Source organism: Podarcis bocagei, assembly GCF_964188305.1.
Source record: "Podarcis bocagei genome assembly, chromosome: 2".
NCBI lineage: Eukaryota > Metazoa > Chordata > Lepidosauria > Squamata > Lacertidae > Podarcis > Podarcis bocagei.
In genome coordinates this window covers 13551754-13578293 of record NC_138126.1, presented here as the reverse complement: position 1 = coordinate 13578293, position 26540 = coordinate 13551754, and the positions used below count along the sequence as shown (strand labels likewise).

At 44.6% G+C, this 26540-nt stretch overlaps 1 protein-coding gene across 5 annotated transcripts in view; it reads left to right on the top strand.

Annotated features, from left to right (window-relative positions):
- LOC308580556 (zinc finger protein 213-like) overlaps nt 1–26540 on the top strand; it is a gene marked incomplete at its 3' end in the record, with an annotated part of 33312 nt that overhangs the window by 4202 nt on the left and 2570 nt on the right. Inside the window, exons 3-8 of one of the 5 annotated variants that reach the window (XR_014004831.1) lie at nt 3318–3393; nt 4063–4145; nt 4415–4532; nt 4818–4925; nt 6751–7181; nt 8382–8437. Coding sequence is in view for 4 of the 5 variants with exons in the window: in XM_081182375.1 (XP_081038501.1) it covers nt 3318–3393; nt 4063–4145; nt 4415–4532; nt 4818–4925; nt 23665–24542 (1263 nt within the window). Of the gene's footprint in view, nt 1–3317; nt 3394–4062; nt 4146–4414; nt 4533–4817; nt 4926–6750; nt 8331–8381; nt 8438–23664; nt 24652–25711; nt 25747–26540 lie in introns of those variants that run through there. The other 4 variants (XM_081182378.1, XM_081182375.1, XM_081182377.1 and 1 more) reach the window with 4 other exon arrangements.

Here is a 26540-nt window from a genome sequence, read left to right as displayed (position 1 = left end):
GTACCGTATTTTTCGCTCCATAAGACACACTTTTTTCCTCCTAAAAAGTAAGGGGAAATGTGAGTGCATCTTATGGAGCGAATGGCACTGCGCAGAGAAGGAGAACTGCGCAGTGCCCCTTCAGCGACGTGCCTGTCCTGGCTTCTGCCTTAGCCGTGCGCAGCCTCTTGGGGCAGGGGGAGCCTTCATCCCACTGCCCTGAAGAGGCTTGGCGTGGTTACCCCAGAAGCCAGAACAGCCACACGGTATCCCAGAAGCCAGATCCCTCTTGCTGTTCTGGCTTCTGGGATTCAGAATAATTTTTTCTTGTTTTCCTCCTCCCAAAACTAGGTGCGCCTTATGGTCTGGTGCGTCTTATGGAGCGAAAAATACGGTAGTTTCCTTCCAGATGTTTCAAACTACAACTCACATGATCCCTGAGCATTGGCCATGTTCCCTGGGGCTGAGAGGTGTTTCTGTTTTCAACCACCTGGAAAGCAGCAGGTTGGGAAAGTCTAGGATATGGGAACAAAATATGGACAAGGTTGTTGCCATCATCCAGGGTGCTCAATGTTGACAGATTCAGTCTTAGGCCACATTCATGCCACCCATTTAAACACTGCGACATCACTTTCAACACTCATGGCTTTCCCCAAATAATTATGGGAGCTGTAGTTCATCAACGGTGCTGAGAGTTGTTCCCCTCACTCCGCTACAGTTCTCAAAGTGGTTTCCCAGTCAGTTAACCCTGGGAATTGTAGATCTGAGGGGAATAGGGGCTTCCTTACAACTCTCAGCACACTTAACATACTACAGTTCCCAGAATTCTTTGGGAGAGCCCATGACTGATTAAAGCAGTGTCACACCACTTTAATGTACAGTGGTACCTCAGGTTAAGTACTTAATTCATTCTGGAGGTCTGTTCTTAACCTGAAACTGTTCTTAACCTGAAGCACCACTTTAGCTAATGGAGCCTCCTGCTGCTGCTGCCTTGCCGCTGCACGATTTCTGTTCTCATCCTGAAGCAAAGTTCTTAACCTGAGGTAATATTTCTGGGTTAGTGGAGTCTGTAACCTGAAGCATATGTAACCCGAGGTACCACTGTATAGTGTGAATGTGGCCGTAGAGCTGTTGTCTAATTCAAGGAGATAACTCTTAGTAAAATATTAGTAGCCCTATTGGGAACACACACACAGAGGGTTGTCACCCCTTTAACTCCTCAAATGGAGCTCCCAAAAAAATACTGTCTCGCTTAGAATTAGTATCTGGAGGCAAAGATACTGTTAGTAATATTTTACCAGCTCAGGCAGCTGCAGTTATTTGTTTTTCCCAAAAAGGAAAACGAAAGTTGAAATTATCCTGTTCCTTTGTGACGTCACAATGGAGTCTAGACTTCCCCACCGAGTGGTCCGCTTCCGAAAAGAAAAGATCACTTTATTCCAGTCTATTTTCTACAGGGACTAATTAAATAAAAAGTTTCTTCCCCCCCCCCTTCCCCCTGCTAGAAGGGGAATCTGAAGATTCAACTTGAAAGTCTTTTAAAAGTCTTATTTTAAATCCCTGCTTCGGCTACGGTAGCTGCTTTCTCCTTTATTCAGCGGGAAGGGACCGACCTCCGTTTTTAAGTCCCTTTCCTATCAAATTTAACGTCCAGATTTATTTCCTTTTTACTCACAATTTTCCAATTAATTTTTGGAGGAATTGGCCGCTCACGATCGCTGGACTTGGAGCTTCGTGCAGTGAAGAAAGCGAGTTTGTTCCCAAGTGCCTCCATCTCCAACCCCACTCGCTCTCGGAGCTCTTTTTAAGAGCCTACCAGGGAGCAGGGGAGTCGTTCCAGGCACCCGCAGGAAACCAGGTCCTCAGAATGCTCAATCTTGAGGTTTTTTCCGGGGTACCACAACGCTCTAGCGGTCTCCCCAGCCTTCAATGCACCGGTGCTCTTTCAATCGAAAGAGCTTCCGTCCGCCATACTGGGTGACCAACCGGAAGTCGCCGCTGCACGATTTCTGTTCTCATCCTGAAGAACACAGAGGGTTGTCAGCTAACCAGCTCTGCCCTGCTTTTGTGCTTTTAGGCAGCTGCTTGAATGCAGGGATAGGTGTTAAGTATGAATTTACTACACAGCACCGAGGGAGAAAAGCAGCAATTGTCTACCAGTGTCAGTGAAATCAAACTGCTGCTAAGCCCAGGAACAAGGCTGATGGAAAAGCTGGCAGCCCTGCTTTTCAGAGGCTGAAATGACTGCAAATGCCCAATATAATAATAATAATAATAATAATAATAATAATAATAATAATAATAATAATAATAATAATAATTTATTTATACCCCGCCCATCTGGCTGGGCTTCCCCAGCCACTCTGGGCGGCTTCCAAAAGAATATTAAAATACTATAATACATCAAACATTAAAAGCTTCCCGAAACAGGGCTGCCTTCAGATGTCTTCTAAAAGCCTGGTAGTTGTTGTTCTCTTTGACATCTGGTGGGAGGGTGTTCCACAGGGAAGGCGCCACTACCGAGAAGGCCCTCTGCCTGGTTCCCTGTAACTTGGCTTCTCGCAGTGAGGGAACCGCCAGAAGGCCCCCGGTGCTGGACCTCAGTGTCCGGGTAGAACGATGGGGGTGGAGACGCTCCTTCAGATATACTGGACCGAGGCCGTTTAGGGCTTTAAAGGTCAGCACCAACACTTTGAATTGTGCTCGGAAACAATTCATCTTCTTTTTTAGATGCCTTTTTGTTTTGCAAATGTAACAAAAAGGGGGGAAAAGAGAAACACAATTTGCCCACGTTAAGGGTTAAAGTAATCCACCAGTCCTGACTTAGACACATGAATTAATATAAGCAGTCCATATCCCGAAAGAGATACTCAAACAAAGTTGATGATTATAAGAGATAAGTTTAAATGCAAGAAGGGCAGCTTCTATGTCAGGGGTCAGCAAACCTTTTCAGCAGGGGGCTGGTCCACTGTCGCTCAGACCTTGTGTGGGGGCCGGACTATATCTTTTTTGGGGGGGAAATGAACGAATCCCTATGTCCCATAAATAACCCAGAGATGCATTTTAAATAAAAGCAGACATTCTACTCATATAAAAACACCAGGCAGGCCCCACAAATAACCCAGAGATGCATTTGAAAGAAAAGGACACATTCTACTCATGTAAAAACAAGCTGATTCCTGGACCGTCCATGGGCCGGATTTAGAAGACAATTGGGCCAGATTCGGCCCCCAGGTCTTAGTTTGCCTACCCGTGTTCTACATTTACAAGCATCTTCAAATCCTATGGATAAGGGTGTCTTTAAATTCTTCACCAATTGGATCATCTTTTTTTCTCAGAAGCCACTGCCGGAGGGTTCTCTGGAGGCTGAGGAAACAGAGGAGCAAAGCAGTAGCAACGGTCTCTGCTTGCTGGGTAAGGCTTCCACTTTGGCATTAAGGCTATGATCATAGCTGTCAACGTTTCCCTTTTTTTAAGGGAAATTCCCTTATTCCGAATAGGATTCCTTGCAAGAAAAGGGAAAAGTTGACAGCTATGGCTATGATCCCCTTACACATGCTTCTTCAGAGTTTGCCCTACAGAAGCATATGCAGAAGGAGCTGCAAATTCATAAAAGTGGGATGTGCCACCTGAGAGATGACAGAAGGAAGATTAAAGTTTTGAAGGCCCTGTGTTTGAAAGAAGCAACGCCAGCACCCGACAACTGCCTTCTGCAGGAGGGTTTCCCCTTCAGTCCCCCAAAATGTCAGAAATCTGCTCAGAGCAGGGCTTGCAGTGTGGCTGCTGCTGTTCTATGGAACAGCATTCCTGTCGCTGTCTGCACTACTTGGAAGCAGCAGGAGGTGTTTCTGTTCCAACAAGCTGCCCCAGATGGGTAAATCTCCCTCTGCTATTAGCGTCCATTTTGCATCGTTCTTAAACCCGTCTTCAGTTTGTTTTCTGTTCTATTTTTTGGGCTGTCCTTCTGGTGTATTTGTAAATCCCATTGAAACATGAATGAAAGGCAATAAAATGATGATGATGATGATGATGATGATGATGATGATGATGATGATGAAATAATCTCCCTTCTGTCCTTCACAGACAGTGGAAGCCAAGGTCCAGGGGATCACAGCAACTTGCTTCCTCCTGAAAAACCGGAAATGGCCATGTTGGGTCAGGCTAAGGTATGTTCACTTTTAAGCAGCAAGACCTAGGTTGTCTATTTCTCAGTCATTTAAACTATTTAATTTATGTATACGCAGGTTACTTGCCAGAATGACTTCTAAGTGATTTATTAGTGTAAAACCATCCCTAAGAATATAGCCACACATCATTATGTTTTCCCTCTCTGTCAAATCCTAAATTGTGACGCACCTCTGGATAGGGAGCCCTTGCTAGGTCCGTGCATATTGATGTCACCCTATAAGCAATCTTGCCCATCTCTCATTCTCAGGGGCCAATGAATCTCGAGGAAACTTCACACATGGACCAGACCACCCCAGCCCAGCCAGGCCAGAGGACCATGTTTTGGCAAGTCATGCAGGAAGACGATAGAGATACAGAATCTTTGGGTAAGTCTCTGCTCCATTAAAGCCCTGATATATCGATTTTTGCATGATGGGTCCAAACATACAATTCAATACAAACCACAATATTTGTTGGTTTCTAAAAAGACTCGGGCAGCGCTTTTGTTAGACTGTTTTGAGTTCAAATTGCTTTTCTTATCAATAGTTCATTTTTGTTGTCAATTTTTTTAAAAAAAGCCAAAAACTGCCAGGAAGAATCAATGCATGTTCTTTGTGACAGAAATAATAATAATTATTATTATTTTTCTGTCTCTCTCTCTCAAACTTAAGAGGGACTCTTGATTCCTAAACCTGACCCTGCCTCTCACCATCAAAAAGAAGAGGAGATCTTTGTCCAGTTTCCTGTGGAAAATGAAGGATTCCCAAGTCAAGATTCAGGTAAGGGGATAGAGAACCCAAAATGGCAACTCTTGTAACACACAAAAATTCCTGTGTTTTAAGTTGCCTTTCTGCCAAAGTGCTCTTGGTGGTGTAAATGGATTGTCGCCCACTCCTTTCTTAATCCACAAGGTAGGTTAGGGATGAGGGATGCTGTTTGGGACAAAATCGCCCTTGCAAGTCTCATGGCTGAATTGGATTTGAACTTGGGTCTTCCTCAGTCTTAGTCAGATGCTCTAACTGCTACACCACACTGCCTCTGAAGAACTCTGGGGTTCCCCTTAGAGGACTGGAGAACATCCTTGCCTCTGTCTTCTCTCTCCCAGGATGGTTTCCCCAGAGATTTTTCTAATGTTCTCAGGCTTAGCAGAAGCAGCAGAAAGTATTTGGCTAAAAATCTGAAGAGGTCTTTTTTGTTTTTTGTTTCCATGCAGTTTTGCAAAAAGTGGTGTAGTTTTATTTTATTTTTAAATAGAAGTCTCTTATTTGTGAATGCAAAAACAAGCTGGAATGTGTATGGATGATGCTTGATGAAATCTCAGAACTTAGGACGTTGTCTGCTTTTATAAGAGCCACATGGTTCTTAATGGGCAGCAGGCCTCTCCTGGATCTGCTCTCTGAAAATGAACGTGGGGTCCTCTGACTACAACGCACATGCTCCATTCCTGAGGTCTAAACTTCATTTTACAGTAGGAGTGGGGAAGTTCAGGCCTGGGGGTGGAAAATGGCCCTTGAGACCTTTCACTGTGGCCCTCAAGACTCTTCCCAGGCCATACCTTGCTTCACACCCTTCTTGAGCCTTTTTGTGGAGCTGAAATGCGTTATTGCTTCCTTGGCCGGAGGGTGGAGAGTGTGTGCGCGCGCAAGTGTTTGTGTGGCCTGTGTGGTATTCCTTAGTGCCTATGGCAGGGGTGGGGAGTCCCTCAGTCATGCCTTTCTGTCCAGCTTTCCCCAAGCCATACATCCTAATGGCTCTGTTTGATGCCCTTCGCAAGTGGCGTTTGTCTGAGCTGGAATGTGACCTTGAACATTTGCTTCTTGCCCTGCCCACCGCTGGCATGCGGTCCCTGGAAAGTTGCCCAGAAGGGAGTGTGGCCCTCCAGCTGAAAAAAGTTTTCCCACCACTGTTTTACATTAAAGAGCTGTGTGTCTTTTGCCAAACACAGGTATAAATGTTTTCTTCATACGTGTTCTTACTATGCCTGTATTTCCCCTTAACATTTGTTCTACGGCTCACTCCTGTTTATGCTCTGCCACTGTCTCTGAGTCCCGTTTTATGCCTCTGGCACCTGTATTGTTTTGGCGTCACAGTTTATTCCACTGTGCTTCCCTGCACCACACCTCCCCTCCCGTCCTGCGTCGCTCTTATAAATCCTGGTTTCTACATAATTGCGCCGTTCTCAAATATGGTGGGTGGCACTGTGGTCTAAACCAATGACCCTCTTGGCCTTGCCGATTGGAAGGTTGGCGGTTCGAATCCCCACAACGGGGTGAGCTCCCATTCCTCTGTCCAGCTCCTGTCAACCTAGCATTTCGAAAGCACACTAGTGCAAGTAGATAAATAGGTACTGCTGCGGTGGGAAGGTAAACAGTGTTTCCAATCACTCTGGCTTCCATCACGGTGTTCTGTTGTGCCAGAAGCGGCTTAGTCATGCTGGCTACATGACCCGGAAAGTTGTCTGTTGTGGACAAATGCCGGCTCCCTCGGCCTGAAAGCGAGATGAGCACTATAACACCATAGTTGCCTTTGACTGGACTTAACCATTTGGGGGTCCTTTACCTTTACCTGTTGTTGTTGTTTGTGTTCACCGTTTCCCCAACTTAGGGATAGATGGGGAAATCCGTGCCTTTATTGAGAACTGGGGGTGACTCTTTTCAAACAACTGGACTGTCTCCCAGTTGCTATGGATCTCGGATGAGACAAGGACCCGTGACTACGAGAGGAATTGGCTACGGTGCTGGTGAGAGGCAGGGCATCTGTGGAGGGGCGACTAGGCCTTCCTGGAAGGGAACAGCCACCAGGGAGTAGCAGACGCGGCTCTTTTTCGAATGGCTGAGCCAGTTCCCACACGTCAAGCAGGACCTGGCAGTGCCACGTTACCGACATCATTGACCACTGGCAGAAAAGGATGAGGAACACTGCCACCAGTCAGGCAACCAATCCTTCCCATGTTCAGCTGAACAATTTGGGGCCGTCAGCTTCAAGAGCATCTGAGGGTGAAGGTCTTCCTTTCTCCAGTGGAACGGCACTTTCAGGTTTGTGTCGGATCAGCGTCTCGCCCAGCTCATCCCAGTTAAGCATTCACATTTCTTTAGTTTGATTTTTGATTCATACAGAACCCATACAAAAATGCCACAAAGTTGGTCTCCGCACATTCAGATGTTTGGCCCTACCTTTCCCTCCAGGTGGGACAGGGTGAGGGGCTGTTGTGGTTCTCTCCCAACAACAGCACAGTTTATCCTCCTGTTTTAACAGACCTGTTCCACTCGTGTCCTTTAGCGCAATCTGACTTGCTTCACTCTGCCCTCTTTCTTTTTCTCCAGGCTTGGATGTTGAACCTTCTTCCACAAAAACCTATTTACTCAATAGTCCCAACCCTGCAAATTGTATGTCCACGCTCACAGGGTGCCATCTAACTATGGGATCGGAGGTTTCACAGGGCCTCTGTGGAGCCTTCCAAGGACAAAGGTGGACCTTACACACTTCGTCAGCAAAGTTCTAATATTCCTTTTTTTGTACCACGAGCTGGGTTGTTTATATAATATTCCCTTCAGTTTTGTTGCATTTCACTTTTTCTTTTTTTTTAACATTGCAATAGATTTCCTTGCAATTTTTGGAATTTGTTGCTGTGTACCTTTATACCAAGGGACGTGGGTGGCACTGTGGGTTAAACCACTGAGCCTCTTGGGCTTGCCCATCAGAAGGTTGGCGGTTCAAACCCTTGTGACGGGGTGAGCTCCCGTTGCTTGGTCCCTGCTCCTCCCAACCTAGCAGTTTGAAAGCACGTCAAAGTGCAAGCAGATAAATAGGTACCGCTTCGGCAGGGAAGGTAAACGGTGTTTCTGTGCGCTGCTCTGGTTCGCCAGAAGCAGCTTACTCATGCTGGCCACATGACCCGGAAGCTGTATGCTGGCCCTCTCAGCCAATAAAGCGAGATGAGTGGTGCAAACCCAGAGTCAGTCACGACTGGACCTAATGGTCAGGGTTCCCTTTACCTTGACCTTTATACCAAACCCTCCAATAGAAAAAGTGGGAAAGCTTTTTAAAAAAGGCTTAATAAATAATAAATCAAAACCTTTGCTTCATATTATTTTGCCTGGTTGTCTTGTGTTGTGTTGAGGAGTGTGGGCAGGTTTCTTTGGCATCGATTGGCCTTGTTGTGTGACTTGAGGTGCCTTTTTTTTTGTTGTTGAGGGGAACTAGAACAGGGACAGAATTCTCTCTTTTCTCTCCAGGAGACAGGAAGGGAAGAAACATCAAGAGCGAGGATTCTCAACAGACAGAAATGGGCTTAAAGAGAACACGTAGGGGGACTTCCGGGTTAGCGCGATCAGCAAATGGCGGATTCCCTCCGAGCTCCGGAGGGAATCTGCTCGGTGGAAGAGGGGTCCTGCCGCGGCGGCGACGCGGGGACCCTCAGAAACCACAGGCGTGGAAGCCTGCGGACTTGGTGACTCGGCGGGCACCATTTGCGCCCCCTCCGACTTGCAAAGAAGCCTTTTCCTTTAAATTTTTTATTAAGGTTTTCCATTAAAAAACACCAAACATATCCATTTACATATCACATAATTTATCTTATTTGGACCTCCCACAACTTCTCTAGCAATCATTCGTAGTACTAATCTGATCCTCACATTCCTTTGTTACAATATTCCCATTGTGTTTTATATTTCTGATCTTACTTGCCTTCTGGTAATATTCCCTATTTTTCACAAAGCTTCTTTGAGACACACTAGCGTTGTACCCTCCTCACATATATTTTCCAAATACTCTGTAAATTTCCCCCAGTCCTCAAAGAATCTATGGTCTTTTTGATATCTAATTTTACCCGTTAATTTGTCCAGTTCTGCATACTCAGTTAATTTTGACCTCCATTCTTCCAAGTTCGGGACCTCTTCCTGTTTCCACCTTTGAGCTAGCAATATTCTTGCTGCGGTGATCGCGTATTGAAACAGTTTGCTGTCTCTCCTACTTATATCCCTTCTTGTTATCCCCAGCAAGAAGGTTTCTGGTTTCCTACCAAAGCTATATTTTAGCATTTTCTTTAATTCGTTGTGTATCAGCTCCCAGAACCCCCTTACTTTCCTGCAGTCCCACCACATATGCATGAATGTACCTACTTTCTCTCTGCATCTCCAACACTTGTTACAGGTCTTGTACATTTTTGATAGTTTTACTGGTGTCATATACCACCTGTAAACCATCTTCATTGTGTTTTCTTTTAGTGTTACACATGCGGTAAACTTCAAGTTCTCATTCCATATTTTTTGCCAATCATCCAAATCTATGTTGTAACCTAGATCTTTGGCCCACTGAATCATAACTACTTTCACCTCCTCATCCATTGTGTGCCATTCCAACAGAATTTTGTACATTTTAGAGATTATTTTGCAGTCCTTATTCACAATTTCTGTTTGAAACTTTGAGTCTTTTTCTTTATACCCTTTTTCTTTCTCTTCCTTTTTAAACATTTCATTTACTTGGCGGTAGTGCAACCAATCATAGACATATTTTTTCACTTGTTCATATGGTTTTAACCTCCACTTGCCCTCTTCCTTCACCACCAAATCTGCATAGGTGGCCCAATCGCTTCTCATGTTAATTTTCTTAACTCCCATGGCCTCTAGCGGGGATAGCCAATGTGGAACCCCTGTTTCCAATATATTTTTGTATCTGTCCCAAACTTCCAGTAGCGATCTGCGAAAGATATGATTTCCAAATGGACCGTAGCCTTTTTTCCTTTCTTTCCAAAGATGCGCGTGCCAACCAGACCTGGCATCGAATCCTTCCAAATCTAGGAGCTTTGTATTTTTTAATTTTATCCACTCCTTCAGCCAGCAAAGACACGATGCCTCGTAGTATATCTTCAGATCTGGCAGGGCAAAGCCTCCTCTTTCTTTTGCATCTATTAATAGTTTATACTTGATTCTCGGCTTTTTGCCCTGCCAGATATATCTAGAGATCGTTTTTTGCCATTCTTTGAAATTCGCCACTCCTTTTAAAATTGGTAACATCTGGAAAAGAAACAGCATCTTCGGTAGTACTAACATTTTAATCATTGAAATTCTTCCCCAGAAAGACAATTTTAGCCTATTCCATATTTCCAAATCTTTCTTAATTCCCTTCCACACCGAAACATAGTTATTTTGGAACAGATCAATGTTCTTTGGCGTTAACCATATTCCCAAGTATTTCACTTTTTTGGCGATTTCTATACCCGTTTTTTGTTGCAATGCTTCCATCCCTGTTTTTTCCATGTTTTTAGCTATAATTTTGGTTTTCTTCCTGTTTATTATAAAGCCTGCCACCTCTCCAAATTTTTCAATTTCTTCCAGTATCTCTGTTGCGGTTTCCAACGGTTCCTCCGCCAACAAAACTAAATCGTCGGCAAAGGCTTTAACTTTATATTGATTTTGGCCTACTGCAACCCCCTTTATACTTTCCTTCTTCCTAATTGAGTCCAATAGCACCTCTAGGACCATGATGAACAGCAGTGGTGACAATGGGCATCCCTGTCTAGTGCCTTTGGAGATCTTTATCTCTTCCGTAATCACATTATTCACTATTAACTTCGCCCTTTGCTCCGTGTAGATTGCCTTTATCCCATTGAGAAAGTCGTTCCCCATTTCCCTCTGTTCGATATTTTTAAGCATAAAATCCCATGACACGTTGTCGAATGCTTTTTCGGCGTCCACAAACATCAGCATTGCTTGCTTCTCAATCCTGGTGGCCAGATATTCTAAGATGTTTATGACATTTCTCACATTATCTCACATCTGCCTGCCTGGAAGGAAGCCCGCCTGGTCTTCGTGTATAATTTCTTGTAGAACCTTTTTTAATCTTTCTGCCATTATTCCTGCAAACAATTTATAGTCCGTGTTTAGTAGAGAAATTGGTCGGTAGTTCTTTACTTGAGTTAAGTCCGCTTCTTCTTTCGGAATTAGAATTATAAATGCTTCCTTCCACGTCTCTGGGATTTCCCTCTTCTTTAATATGGTGTTCATTACCTCTCTCAATGGTTGCGATAGGGTTGTACCCAATTCTTTGTAATATCTTGCTGTGAAGCCATCCGGTCCTGGGGCTTTTCCATTTTTCAGTTTTTTAATCGCCGCCATCAATTCTATTGTATCAATTGGGGTGTTCAGCCATTCTTGTGCTTCCGTCGGGATCTTTTGCACCTCCTTCTCTTTTAAGTATCTCTCTATTTTTCTCCTATTATTCTTCTCTTTTCTTTTATACAATTGTCTGTAGAAATCCAAGAATCCTTTCCTAATATCTTTAGGGTTAGTTATCTCATCTCCTTCCACTACAATTTTGTTTATTGTATTTTGCTCTTTCCTTTTTTTAGTCTGCCACGCGAGCCATTTTCCTGATTTATTTGCAAATTCGAAGTTCCTTTGTTTCAATTTTTTGATGTTCCATTCCACCTCCTTGTTTATCATCATTGCGAATTGAGTTTGAAGAGCCTTGATACTTTGTTTAATTCTTTCATTGTTTGGTTTCTTAATCAGCTTTTGTTCATTTTCCATAATTTGTTTTAAGATTTCTTTCTTTTCTTTCTCTCTGTTTTTCTTTTTGATCGAGTTCTGTTGAATAAAGAAGCCTCTCATTACTGCCTTTTTTGCGTCCCAGACTGTGCATACTTTCGTTCCTTTGTTACAATTATCTTCAAAGTATTCTTTCAATTTCTTCTGTGCCTCCTGGACGACCCTTTGATCGTCCAGAAGGTAGTCGTTCAATCTCCATCTGAATGTTCTTTCTTCGAAGCCTTTGATTTCCACTTTAATGGGACTATGGTCTGAGATAACTCTCGGTTGTATTTCCACTTGAAGGATTCTTGGCGTTAGTTCGTTTGAGATCCAGATTTGGTCAATTCTCGACATTGACTGATTTGGTTCCGAATAGAAGGTAAACTGTTTTTCTAGTGGGTGCCTTAACCTCCAGATGTCTGTTAAATTACAATTTTTAACCATTTCAAAGAAGGTTTTTGGTAATTTCCCTTCTTTCGATCCGTTGTTTCTCAGTCTGTCCATTTCTGAAGACACCACACCGTTCATATCTCCCATCAAAATTATCTTCTGGTCCGCGAACTCCAGCAGCTTTTCTTCCAAATTCTTAAAGAAATCAGTCTTGTTTCCATTAGGCGCGTAGATCCCGACTACTATTATTTTCTCACCTTGCCAAATAATTTGAATTGCCATGATTCTTCCGTCCTCATCCTTAAAAATTTGTTGGGCCTCAATCTTACTCTTTACGTATAGTATCACTCCCCTCTTTTTTTCTTTATCTGAGGATATAAATTCATTTCCGAGTCTCTTATTGATCAGAATTCTTCTGTGTCTCTTTGCGACATGTGTCTCCTGCATGCAAATTATGTCTAAGTTCTTCTTTTTTAGCAGTTGTTCCACCTTATTTCGTTTCTTCTTATCGTTCAGTCCGTTAACATTCCAATTCCAAATTTTTAGAGCCATAGTGTTTCAAATTATTCAAAGAGTTTTCCTAGGCTGTTACAATCTTTCTTCCTCATCCTCCTCACTCTCCTCGTCCTCCTCCTCTTCCTCCTTTTGCCCTCCGTTTTTCGTCCCTTCCTCTACCCCTCCTGTTGCTCCTTTAGCTTCTTCTTCTTCCTCTGCAATTAATTCTTTGTATTTTCTCTGGAACTTGCCTATCTCCCCTGGGCTGGTCAGTCGATGTCTCTTATTCTTATACATGAAGGAGATCCCTTCCGGAAATTCCCATTTAAATTCTATGCTGTTCTTTTTAAGCATTTGTACCAATGGTTTATAGGGATCTCTCCTCTTTAACAATCTGATTGGAATGTCTTTAAATATGATTGTGTAGCATCCGTCTATGGACAGTCTCTTTTCCCTATTTTTTTCCAGGACCCGGTTTCTCATGTCTCTATCTTTAAAAGTTATTAGACAGTCTCCAGGGTATTTCTTCGCTTTAGTCGTTTTTACCTTCATTCTGAAGGCATTCTGAATTGTGTTTGCCACTTCCACTTCTTGGAGTTCTAACCATTGAGCTATTTCTGTAATTAATTTTTGTCTGATATTCTCGTTGGGAGTTTCTGGTATCCCTCTCAGCCTTAGGTTAACTTCCCGTTGTCGGAGTTCATTCATGGAGATGGCGTCCCACATTTCTTCTTGCGTTTTGTTGGTTTCCATGAGCCCCACCCTGAATTTGTCTTCTTCCCGTTTCAGTTCCCTCATTTCCGTTTTGGTCCTTTTCATTCCTTCTTCTAACGCCTGGGTTCTCTTAGATACTTCCTTAATTTGTCCTTTCAATTCATTTACCGTCTCATCCATCTTCTTATCCAGTTTCCCGATCTTAGCATCCATTTGTTCCATTTTTGTTTCTAGGTTCTTTTCACTCTGCCTAATTTCACCAAACATTTTTAAAATTTCAGCTCTGAAATCTGAGTCTTGTTTAGAACTCTTTCTTTCTCCCGGAGTCCCCCCCTCGCCACCTTTTTTCTGTGTGTGCGACATTTCACACAATTTGGTCTTATTTAGCTCCCTTACTCCACACCACCCTACTATTTAAACCACCTTCAATAATGACAAGCAAGAATAAAAGAAAACAAACAGAAAAAAAAGATATCAGATATTCTTCCCCTAGTGCAGTCGCAGCTGCCCCTTAAGTACAACAGTCAGAGTATTTTTAAACCTGTTTTTAGACCTGGTACAGTTATGTTTTATGAGCAATCTCAGTAATCAAAGTAATCAAGGTCCTTTCTTCATGCCACCATTTAGGCTAATCCACCAAGTATAAATATTGATGATTAGAACCGGTGACTGTGAACCCAGGAACAAAAAAGAAAAAATAAAAAGTAAAAAAATGAAAAGGTGAAAAAAAGAGTCCCCACACTCTTTAAACTAGGTTCTTCTTGCCACCGTTTAGGCTAATCCATAACGTAATCCATGTCTACGTGTCTGCACACTTTCTTAGTCTTCTTGCCCCCAATTGGGCTAAATCCCTTAAATACTCGGACTAGTGGGGAAAACCGTGGGTTAAAGTCGAATATGTAGTGTCTCGTTAAGGTTCCACGAAACAGAAAACAGATTGTAAATTTCCAAGAAAAAACAAATAATAGTTTCCAAAAAGAAAAACAAGTTGTAATTTCTCTCCCAGCCACCGGAGGCTATCGCCCAACAGCCGAAGGTTCAGGGGTGGGGGAGGAACAAAGGAGTGAAGAGGAAAAAAGAAGAAAATCGACGAGAAGAAAAGTTTTTCCCCACTTCGGAATTGGAAATTCTGAATACCGGCCGTTTTTTACGTATTTGAGTGTTTAGAGATCCTTAGTTTTAGTTTAAGTAAAGGTAGCGTACTAGTAGCGAGCCAGGAGATGGCCCCTTTCTCCTGCTTCCCCCTCCTGGCACACGACCGCCGGAGAAGGAATGGAGACTCTAAGACAATGGAGTCTCTGTTACAATGTAGTCCTTCATTGCAGAAAACTTTAAGAGTGAAACTGCCGGTCCTTCTTGCCCCTTTTTTGTACTGAGAACTGGAGAAACAGACGCCTATTCAGCCTTAAAGTGTCTTTTTGCTCCCCTCTACTTTCTTTTATCGCAGTTACTTAGTTTCAGGCTTTCTAGAAAGTTTCCGAGGGAAGAGAAATTTGACCGCTAGCGACACTTACGTTTTTCTCCGCTTTGCTTAGATCTCTGCGTCCGCCATGATTCCAGATAGAAAGTTGCGCTCCCTTTTGACTTCCTTCTTGTTCGAATTATCTTAATGCACGTCCAATTTGTACCCCCCTTATTTGCGTTCGAATTTCTTTTTTTTTGAGAATCCAGCGCTTGTCCTTCAGGCTCGGGGCTTCGCTTTTCTCGGAGGGAGCTATGGCTTCCCTCAGCCCGCTTCTTCCCCCGCCGTACTCCTCGCTCCGAATTCGGAGTTACCTGACGGCCGGGAGGTCCGCGATTTCGGCCCCACGGGAACCAGTGTATCTGCACGCCCTCCAGATACTTTTCAGGGGTCCGCTGCGCCCTGCGGAGCCCCTATTTTCCTCCGAGAAGCTCGGGATTCTCCGCTGAGAAGAAATCCCCGCCTGAGTCGGTCTCGCGCTGGACCGGAAGTCCCGCAAAGAAGCTGGAAAGGAAGATACATGTGCTGTTTTGGAAGAATGCGAAGGAGGAGCTGAAACGCTACAAGTGAAAAAGGACAACCAGAGGCCTGCTAAGTTGGAATATAAGGAAAGCAAGGTTTGGATGACGAAAATTTGGTTTGAAATGGAGAATGAAGACTGGGGATTTTTCCCTATGGGGAGTCCGGAAGACCTATGGATTACAAATTCGATAAAGGTGAAAACTGGAGTGTTTGGGACATTTGGGACACTTGGACTTAGAAAGAGTAAGAAGCAGGACCTGGACTCTTTCTTCGAATATGGTGGTCTGGTTGGAAAAAATATAGACCCTACCGGGTCGAAGATGCTCCGAGATCTGATGTTCAACATAAAGGACTGTCAACAAAACCGGCTGAAAGGGACTGAGAGAGATTTAAGAGCCTCGGACGAGATAGATCCAAGCTGAGAGCCGACAGACTGAAGGACAATTTCTGGGGATCGAAACTGGGGGAGGGGGGGAAAGCTTTGGAATCCAAAGGGGTATAATTATATGTTTTCATTTGATAGGTTGTCTTGGAATTATTTTAATAACTGGGAACCTCGTGAAAGGGAACTTGGGTCGACCTTAGAAAAAGGGGTTAATGTCGAGTATTAAAATGAGGTTTAGAAGTTTAAAATTGGCTAATTAAGACGAATTAAGTAAAACATTAATAAGGGATAATTTGGGTATAAAGAACTTGCTGAGCTAAATTTTGGAATTGGGATGCAAGAAGGGGAGGCGGGGGAAGTCCGGGAAAGTGGTTAAGAAAATAAGGTTTTAAAATTATATGTGTTATTTGTGTGTAGTGTTGATGTGTATGTCTATGTTTTTGTGTTTGTCTAAAAAAATTGAGAAAATCCTAATAAAAATTTTATTAAAAAAAAAGAGAGAGAGAACACGTAGGACACCTGCAGAAGTATCCCAGAAGAACCTCACTCTGAGAGCTGCAGTTTGTGGGCAAAGATGCAAGTCGAAATTTGTGAAGGACCAAAACGAATGCTGTGAACCTGTGGAAGGTCTTAGAGCTGCTGTTAACCAAACCTCTGTAGTGAAAACAAGGGGAGGAGTACCCTTGTCATCCAAGTATGCTAAAAAGCACCTCTGCAGATCAGGACGTCTCTTGAAACCTACCAGGGAAGACTCTCGTGAGAGTACTACGGGGAGGGGAAACTTCCTGCAAAAGTCCCGTCTTGATAAATATCGGAGAACCCAGACAGGAGAGAAATGGTATGAATGTCCTGAGTGTGGGAAAAGCTTCACTTGCAGAGGAAATTTGAGGAGGCATCGGAGGATACATACTGGAGAGAAACCATACAAATGTCCCGATTGCAGGAAATGCTTCAGGCAGAGTGGGCATCTGTTGAGGCATCAGGCGATACATATGAGAAAGCACTTCGTATAAAGTGCTTTAAGACTGGGGAACTGCCATTTGATGAAACTGTCAGGCAGCCTGTACAGGAGGGAGACTCCACCAATTGCCCTGAGCGCAGGAGAAGTTTCCCTTGCTGGTTTTGATCAGTATCAGAGGAAACCTTTTCCATGAGAAACCTTCTGGATTCCCTAAGCAGAAGGACAGCTTTTTCCACCACAAAGGCCACCAGAAAAACTGATAAGAAATGGTTGAGTACTTGGTGACCTGTAGAAAAACAAGCAGCACAGAAATAGGAAATGCCATGTTAATAACTGTTAGGCAAACCCGCGTGTACTCTGTGCTGAATAAATAGCATATAGACCTGGGGTCACACGTCATGCTAAGCCAATCTGTGGTTTGCACGAATGAATGAGTGTGCTGGTTCCCAGGGAGGTCCTGTTGCCTTGCCGAGTCAAGCCATGGTTTGGCTTAGCATGTTGAAAGCTGTCTGCTGTGAAAGCTGGTCTTGTGGGTGGTCATTGGCAGAGTCTCAGCTGGTCTCAGCTGCTTTCTATATTTCAGTGCGCTTGAGAAATAGCCTTTTCCAAAATACGTTCGGTTCACAATAAATACCATTTTGTAGCATTTTGTCATTTTTTAATTTTATGTTGTTTTTTGCCTGCTAGAAGGCTGAAAAAAAGCCCTGGTACTGCCCCCACTTTTATGGTTGGATCTCAACTGTTTTTTTCCCACTTGAGGCCAGATTTGATCCCTTATGGCACCTGTAGTGGCACTGGGAGTGGAAGAACCTATGACATTTGAGATGTTGCTCCCCCAAATCCCATCAACCCCAGCCAGTGATCTCACAAACACACACACTGCTTCATTAGCGAATTAATTTTAAGAGCAAGTCAGCAGACTAGCTTCCATTACATTCCAGCAGTTGACCATTGTGTGGCTGTTGCTCTGAAACAACTGGGAGTTAAATCTATTGCAAGCCCATAGACAAACCAGCAGGTCCCAGTTTACCTTCTGCCTAGTCTTTCTTTTTTATGACTTTGCTGTGACTGACTGATACAGCCACTCCTTTTGGAATTTGCATGGAAAACTAAGAGGACCAACCTGCCGTCCTGTTTTACAAAGCTGCTTTCCCCCGAATTAAAATACAGATGTTGGACCCCATAATGATAACTAAAGAACCTTGGTTGAAAGAACCATGCTGTGCCCAACTTGCATGCTGGTGCATTCTCCCTAACAAGCCAGGATTTGTAAGATTATCAAAAATTCCACCTTGTTTACCGAAACTGGCTTGTTGGGCGAAATGAACTATTATCTCAGGTTTGGAACAGTGCTAAGATATCCCCCTTCCTTGTTTGTTTATTTACCGCCTCACACAAAGAAAGGCATGAAAGAGGAGGGATCAGGCCTTTGGGAAGGGCTGTGGCTCAGAGCCAAAGCACCTGTTTTTCATACAGGGGGTCCCAGGTTTTCATTGCCCAGGCTGGGCTGGGAAAAGGATTCCTGCCTGAATGCTGAGATAAGATGGCGCCCGGCACACTTCCCCTGTGCTGATGGACGCTTGTGCTGATAGGAAAAACTTGAACTCTTAGCAGAGTTCATAGCAGAGTTCTGAAGCGGTAGAAAGTGTTGCCTTGTGTGTGGATAATAAATCAGACTGAACGCAGGCTTCTTGCTAATCTCTAACAGCCATTAATGAGAAGAAAAACATCATAAATCAGTCCCGGCGAGAGAGCAGGCATTTCTTTCGTCTCTCAGCCAAAAACGAAAGGAAACTCACACACAAAGAAAGATTCCCGTATGTGAACCAAACCACGCCTCAGAATGTGAGACTTCACACAGAACTGTTTAACCCTGTAAGTTCTGATTCTCCTCACACCCCCTCTCGTCTCGCATCCTGAGGGAAAACTGTAAGTATAACTCACCCCAAACACAACCCTTCACAGAACTCCCCATGTCGCTGGAAGGTCAAGGGTTTGGTAAACCCATCAGCTAGGTTCTCCCGGCTCGAACAATACTTGAGCCATATCCAACCTGCTTGGACACTCTGACATACATTCTGGAAACGTATGTCCAAATGCTTGGTTCTGGACTTGAACTGTCCAGATTCTGCCAACCTAAGACAAGGTTGATTGTCTCCCCAAACAGTTATGGGCAAGTAACAATCCCCACAGATCTCTTGGATCAAGCACCGGTAGAAGTCCAACTCCCTGCACAAATCCGACAACGCACTGAACTCAGCCTCAGTGGAAGAAAGTGCAATAAGACTTTGCTTCCGGGACTTCCACCCAACCAGGGATTCCCCGAACTTTACCACCAGCCCAGACACAGATGTCCTGTCCCCAAGAGATGCCCAATCGCTGTCACTCCAGCACGTAAGCCGTGCGTCACCTTCAGCTGACAATGTGAGGCAAAACTCTTTGGTATCCTGCAAATACCTCAACACTCTCTTGATGCCTTGCCAGGCATTCACACTGGGCTTTGTAGCCTCCCTGCTGAGCAGATTCACAGCAAACGCTATGTCTGGTCTGCTCCACTGAGAGAGATACAACAGACTCCCTAGCGCTGACTGAAATACCTCAGGGTTTTGGAACTCAGAACGCTCCCCAAGCTGACTGTCCTTCACGAAGTTGGTCTCCATGGGCGTTCTGACCCCTGCACAGTCAGACATCCGGAACTTCTCAAGCAACTGCTCAATCTTGCTTTTCTGACTGAGCAAGAAACTCCCGTTCTCAGATCTGTCTATCCTAACGCCTAGATAAACCTGAACGGGACCAAGGTTTTTGAGCTTAAACTTCTTACCAAGCTCTTTGGCAAAACCTTGCACCTGTCTACTTGTCTGTGCCACGTATAGAATATCATCTACGAACACCAGAATTGCCTCCTGTGTCTCTTCTGACCCCTTCAGGTACAGGCAACTGTCTGCAAGACTCTTCCGGAAACCCAAACTTTCCAGAGCTTCATTCAGGCACATGTTCCAATTTCTGGCTGACTGTTTCAAACCATAAATTGACTTGTGCAGCTTCCACACAACACCTGGCTCATTGCCCTCAAACCCTGGAGGAGGTAACATGTACAGATCCTCCTTCAGATCCGAGTTCAAATAAGCCACATCCACATCAAAGTGGTGCACTTGGTGCCCTCTTTGAGCAGCTACTGCTAAAAGCACGCACAGAGTCTCACTCTGGGACGTAGGAGCATACACCTCAGTGTAATGCAGCCCCCTCCTCTGCTTGAACCCTCTGGCTACAAGCCTCGCCTTGTACTGTGGTTCTCCAGGCGCTGTGGGCTTAATCCTGTAAACCCAACGACCGCTCACAGTCTGCTTGCCCTCTGGCAGCTTCGTGGTGGAGAACACACCTAAGGACCTCATTGAGTTCAACTCCTTTCCCATTGCCTCTTGCCACTTCCTGGCTTCTGCTTCAGGCAACTGTTGAACCTCCTCAAAACTCTCAGGTTTGCACTGCGCTAAACCAACCCACACGCTGGTGACCTCAAACCTCTCAGGTGGTACCCCCTTTGTAGCGCGTGTGGAACATCTGAGCACTGTCTCAGGTGCTCCCTCTGACCCACTGGGGCCAGCTAGTGTGTCCTTGTTATCTCTGACTTACTGCGTCTTCTGGCCTTCTGCACTTGATTAACAGGAGACGAAGGCTCACTTTTGGGCTCTCTTTTAACAACCTGTGGAGATGCCCCTCCCTGTTCTTGACCCTGGTTAGAGACCTGGTCCTCATCAACAGGTTCAGCTTCTAACTCTCCCTCCTCAGCAGAATCAGACAGACACTCTGAGAGAACGTCAGGATTCCCATGGATCCTTGACCAACCACTCTGCTCACAGAACTCAGCACTCCTGCTGACTAGAATCCTGGACTGATCGCCTTCTGGATAGGCAAACCTCCACCCTTTTGTCCCAGGCTCGTACCCACAAAAGATCATTTTCCGGGACCTCGGGTCACCTTTATTGCGTTGAGCCTTTGGCACAAGCACCCAAGCTTCACAACCAAACACTAATAATAATAATAATAATAATAATAATAATAATAATAATAATAATTTATTTATACCCCGCCCATCTGGCTGGGTTTCCCCAGCCACTCTGGGCGGCTTCCAACTGAATATTAAAAACAGTACAGCTTCAAACATTAAAAACTTCCCTAAAGAGGGCTGCCTTCAGATGACTTTTAAAAGTAAAATGGTTGTTTATTGCTTTGACATCTGCTGGGAGGGCGTTCCACAGGGCAGGCGCCACTACCGAGAAGGCCCTCTGCCTGGTTCCCTGTAACCTTACTTCTCGCAATGAGGGAACCGCCAGAAGAAATGGAAGAAATGCACCTTGGGCTTCTTCCGGTGCAGCAGAAAATAGGGTGTGTCTCCTACAACCGAGCTATAGGACCTGTTCAAAGTGAAGCTGGCAGCTTTCCAAGCTTCGGCCCAAAAGCTCTGAGGCAAACCAGAGTCAAACAGTAGAGCGTCAGCTGCCTCAGCTAGCGTTCTGTTCCTGCGCTCCGCTACGCCATTCTCCTGAGGAGAAAAAGCAACCGTCAACCTGTGACTTATCCCCTTCTGGCGGAAGAAACTCTGCAGAGCAGACCCGGTGAACTCTCCACCTCGGTCGCTCTGAAAGCTCTGCACCTTGGTGGAAAACTGTAGTTCCACCGCTGCAACCCAGTCTTTGATCAGTTGCGCCGCCTCGCTTTTCTGTTTCAGCGAGAAGAACCAGCCGTTCCTCGAAAAATCATCTGTCAGTGTGAGCGCATACCTGGCTCCGCCCAGACTTAGCACCTGCCCACAAAATGGGTCCACAAAGGTCTGTATGCACTAGCTCAAAAGGCCTTGTGGTTCCCCCTTCCGATCTGGGATAACTGCAGCTTTTTATCTTTGCTCTTTTGCATGCCCTACAATCCAATAATTTACCACATGCTTTCATCTTGCAACCCTCAGTGCATTCTGGCAACTTCTGGATATATTTCCACAGCTATGCGACATTCTCCTTTGCCACAAGTGAGCACACGAATCATGTGTGGGAACGTTTGCACACCGCGCCTGTGCTGTCTCAGTGTTCCCCTTACCCTCCAGAGGTGTCTCCAGAACAAAGGTTGTTCGGGCATGCAACATTGACCAGTTGTTTCCCACCCCTGGAAATAGAACAAACATCATTTTCAAAGCAAACCTTATAACCCTCCTTTACAAGAGCAGATACAGATAAAAGACAACACTTCATTCCTGGCACAACGTAGACTTCCAGCTCTGCCTGTCAAAAAGAAACAAACACATTGCCAACAGTGGTTAATCTCTTTAATGAGCCTTTAATGAGAATAAAAACATCATAAATCAGTCCCAGCGAGAGAGCAGGCATTTCTTTCGTCTCTCAGCCAAAAACAAAAGGAAACTCACATACAAAGAAAGATTCCCGTATGTGAACCAAACCACGCCTCAGAATGTGAGACGTCACACAGAACTGTTTAACCCTGTAAGTTCTGATTCTCCTCACACTGAAACCCTGGAGAGCCACTGCAAATCAGTGTAGATAATATTGTTGAAATGTCTATAAAAATCCGGACATAAGCAACCCATGAACTGTAGATTTTGGCGAATTTATTGAAAAATAGCTCAAAAACTTCTTTTTTTGAAACAACAACACCTTTTGTGTCCAGATTTTCACTCTTTAGAATATGGCAACCCTAAATACTGAGGAAGATGGGACAGTGGTCTGATCAAGCATAAGGCAGCTTCCTGCATTCTTCTGTAGTGCCAAAAATGCTTTATGTGAGAATGCTGCCAATTGGGACCCCTGACCATTAGGTCCAGTGACGGACAACTCTGGGGTTGCGGTGCTCATCTCGTTTTATTGGCCGAGGGAGCTGGCGTACAGCTTCCGCGTCATGTGGCCAGCATGACTAAGCCGCTTCTGGCAAACCAGAGCAGCGCACAGAAACACCGTTTACCTTCCCGCTGGAGCGGTACCTATTTATCTACTTGCACTTTGATGTGCTTTTGAACTGCTAGGTTGGGAGGAGCAGGGACCAAGCAACGGGAGCTCACCCCATCGCAGGGATTCGAACCGCCAACCTTCTGATCTGCAAGCCCTAGGCTCTGTGGTTTAACCCACAGCGCCACCCGCGTCCCTTGCCAATTGCCTGAGCCACGTGTTATTTGCAATTCAGGGGAATTTGCTGCTACCTTGCTGCAGAAGTTTGGTTTTCATTATTTCACTGAGAAGTAAAGAGAAGTGTGTCATGTGACTATAGAAGATGTTGAGAAAGTGTGGTGTTCCTTTAAGGGGAATGGTTTGGGATTTACACAAAGGTATTTTCGTTTTTTCCTTAATTCCCACTGAGTATTATGAAAAGCAAAAAGAAGTGCACTTTCCTGTTCTTTTCTTCCTTCCCTTTACATTTTGTAGAAGCAGGGTTCTTTTTGTTGTTAGCAAGGTTTGTCAGTTCAAATAAAAGAAATTAGTGTTAAAGAAATCAAGCCTCTGAGAACCATTGTTCCTGGTTAAGAAATCCTTGATTGTTGCAACGGAGGCATTAACATCATTTGAGAACACAGCATTCGACATTAAAATATTCAGTTATTAATCCCATTGCTACTGGCCCTCGACAGAAGGACTGTTGTAATCTGTGCTGAAAGAAGCTCCTGAAGTTCAGTGCTACAGCATTGTGAAATGTTGCTTTTTTGCACAATTTGTTATGCTGTTTTTAGTATTTACCGTAAAATCTATTCAAGTTTTGGTCTGCGAGGAATTATGCTGGGCCTTGAAGCCTCACCTCAACCGCTAGAAATCCTGGTCACCTAAAGCTCATTGACTTCTAAATGTAAAGGCATGATTGTTGTGGGATATGATCATAGATACAGGAAATAAAGAGGAGTTTTAGCAACGACACCCTACTTTGGAGAAGGAAAGAGAAAGAGAGAGAGAGAGAGAGAGAGAGAGGGATCGCAGGAGGGAAGGTTGGCATGAAGTCTAGGAAAAGTGTCAAGAACCTAGATTTTAAAAACAAAACAAAACAAAAAAAACAATTCTCTCTGTCTCTTCAGGTGATGAAAAGAGATGTCTGATCAAGGTGAACCCCTCACAGCAGGGAGAGACAGGGACGATAATGAAGTTATCTCTATGGACCATTCCTGGAGCTGGAGCAATTCATGAGCAGAGATGCGAGGGGGAGGAACCAGTGAGGGGAGAAAATGGCTCCAGGGAGCTTTTAGAAGATGCGCATAACGAACCCTCCGTTCGACACTCCAGAGCACAAAATTCCTTCGTTTCCAAATACCAGAGAAGGTACCACCACCACAACATAGGACTTACGGCTTATAATGGAGAAGACCACTCTGACGATCTGAAGTGGGAGGGAAACACCTACCAAAAAGCTTTCTGTTCCCAACACCAGAAAATCCAGACAGGAGAGAAACCTTTTAGGTGTCCTGATTGTGGGAAGTGCTTCAGGCAGGGAAAAAATCTGAAGATACACCAGAGACTGCACACTGGAGAGAAATCGAATGAATGCTCTGAAGGTGGGCTCGCTTTCCGCCCAAGAGAGAATTTACAGAGACTTGTTCGTGCAGGAAAGAGATGCTATGAATGTCCCGAGTGTGGGAAATGTTTCCCTAATAGAGGGACACTGATCAGGCATGAGAGGGTCCATACTGGGGAGCGACCGTTTGAATGCCCTCAGTGTGGCCAGTTCTTCAGTCAGAGAGCCCATTTGATGAGGCATCAGAGGATCCACACAGGAGAGAAGCCACACATGTGTCCCCAGTGTGGGAGGAGCTTTTCCCGGAGTGACAGTTTGGTAGACCACCAAAGGAAACATCTCTGCGAGAAACCTTTCAAATGTGCCAAGTGTGAGAAAAGCTTTAACCAAAGATGCACTCTCGTTAAGCATCAGAGGACCCACATAACCGAGGCTGTACTCTGAGAACTCAGTGTTGGGTTGGAAAAAGTTCCAGGAGCAAACTTTGTCATATTAGGAATTGGTTGGCAGGCCCACCTGTGCTCTGTGCTAAAGAAATATTACACAGACATTATGTGTTCCACCTTAAAAGGGAGCAGGCTTTGAGAGTCACAGAGTCTGCGTATTTCCTGTTCACAGGATGTTTAGGTTTTCTGTTGCTTTCGTTTTCTCTCTGTGTCTGGAGACACCGACGCAGGCAGTCATGTCTTTCTTTGTTCTGATCAACACTGAATAAAACTTGTAAATAATGCTCTCCTGAGTGCGACTTTTGCTGTGAATTATCTGCTGACAGAGTGTGCATGAGCTCTGGAATGTGGCAAGCTATTTCAGGAAACTCATGTCACTAATTGCTGATACTGCGTGCCTACGGGAGATGATGGATCGTCCGGCAGACGGCTTGGGGCCATGATGGACTTTGTCTCCCAGGCAGTATCCCAACACGATTCTGGGGAGTTTCACTCAGACAATGTGACTTCTGTCCCCACATGCCCTCAAAATATGCTCCAGCTCTTAGAGACTTGTTTTCTGGCGGGAAATTCCATGACATGTCAGGAACTGTGATCATAAATACCTATGAAAGAAGGCGAGTTTACACCATGTGATGTGGGGGAGAGCTTCCAGCAACAGCTCACACCTCTCCCCCCAAAAACCTGAAGATGATAGAGAATTAATTCTGAAGTGAAACCTCACAGAATCCCCTAGTGTGTGAAAAACCACTCTTCGATAGTGTTTAACTGATCCTGGGAGAAGTCACATTGGCTACATACCACGTGAACAGTGTTAGAAACTGGGATACAAAAGCTAGGAGCCAAACTGGATCCTGGGACCTGGGTTGTGGGTGCAAAAACAAAATGTCTAGTCGCCATTTGGGGGGTTGGCAACACTTTTTATTTCTTCTTTTGATAAGCATAAGTGACACATTGTTAATATCACATTTTTGTACAAAAATTGTTAATACGTGTTTAATTTGGCATTTACAATAAAAATATTGATACCATACTTCAGTTTTCAAAACACTGTACTCTTTATTGTTAAACTCCTTAACTTATTGTCTATCCTTAACATATACTTTGACGCTTCAAAGCACATACTTTTCAGTAATCCTTGAGTGTTGTTGTTGTTTTGTTGTTTAGTCGTGTCCGACTCTTCGTGACCCCATGGACCAGAGCACGCCAGGCACTCCTGTCCTCCACTGCCTCCCACAGTTTGGTCAAACTCATGTTGGTAGCTTCGAGAACACTATCCAACCATCTTGTCCTCTGTCGTCCCCTTCTCCTTGTTCCCTCCATCTTTCCCAACATCAGGGTCTTTTCCAGGGAGTCTTCTCTCCTCATGAGGTGGCCAAAGTATTGGAGCCTCAGCTTCACGATCTGTCCTTCCAGTGAGCACTCAGGGCTGATTTCCTGAAGAATGGAGAGGTTTGATCTACTTGCAGTCCATGGGACTCTCAAGAGTCTCCTCCAGCACCATAATTCAAAAGCATCAATTCTTCATCGATCAGCCTTCTTTATGGTCCAGCTCTCACTTCCATACATCACTACTGCGAAAACCATAGCTTTAACTATACGGACCTTTGTTGGCAAGGTGATGTCTCTGCTTTTTAAGTTGCTGTCTATACGTGAAGCATCAATTAATGCATTGTGTGGAGAGTGGCTGGAAAGGAGGTTGCAGGAGGCTCTCGGGTCACTGGTCAACCATCAGAGAAGCCATGTGTGGCATTCCAGCAGGCACTGAAAAAAGTACGGCGACAGCACCTGCCTGATGTCAGTAGGCAGGGAGCTCCAAAATGTAGGTGCTGCTACAATAAAAAAATGACTTTGTACAAATGCGGAATGAGTATTATGTGACACCTGTTAGCAGGGCCAGTTCCACTGATCAAAGCGCTCAATGGGATATATAAGGACTGAATTCCTTACATATATAAGGGATAAGGCAAGTAAACTGGTCCCAAGCCATTCAGCG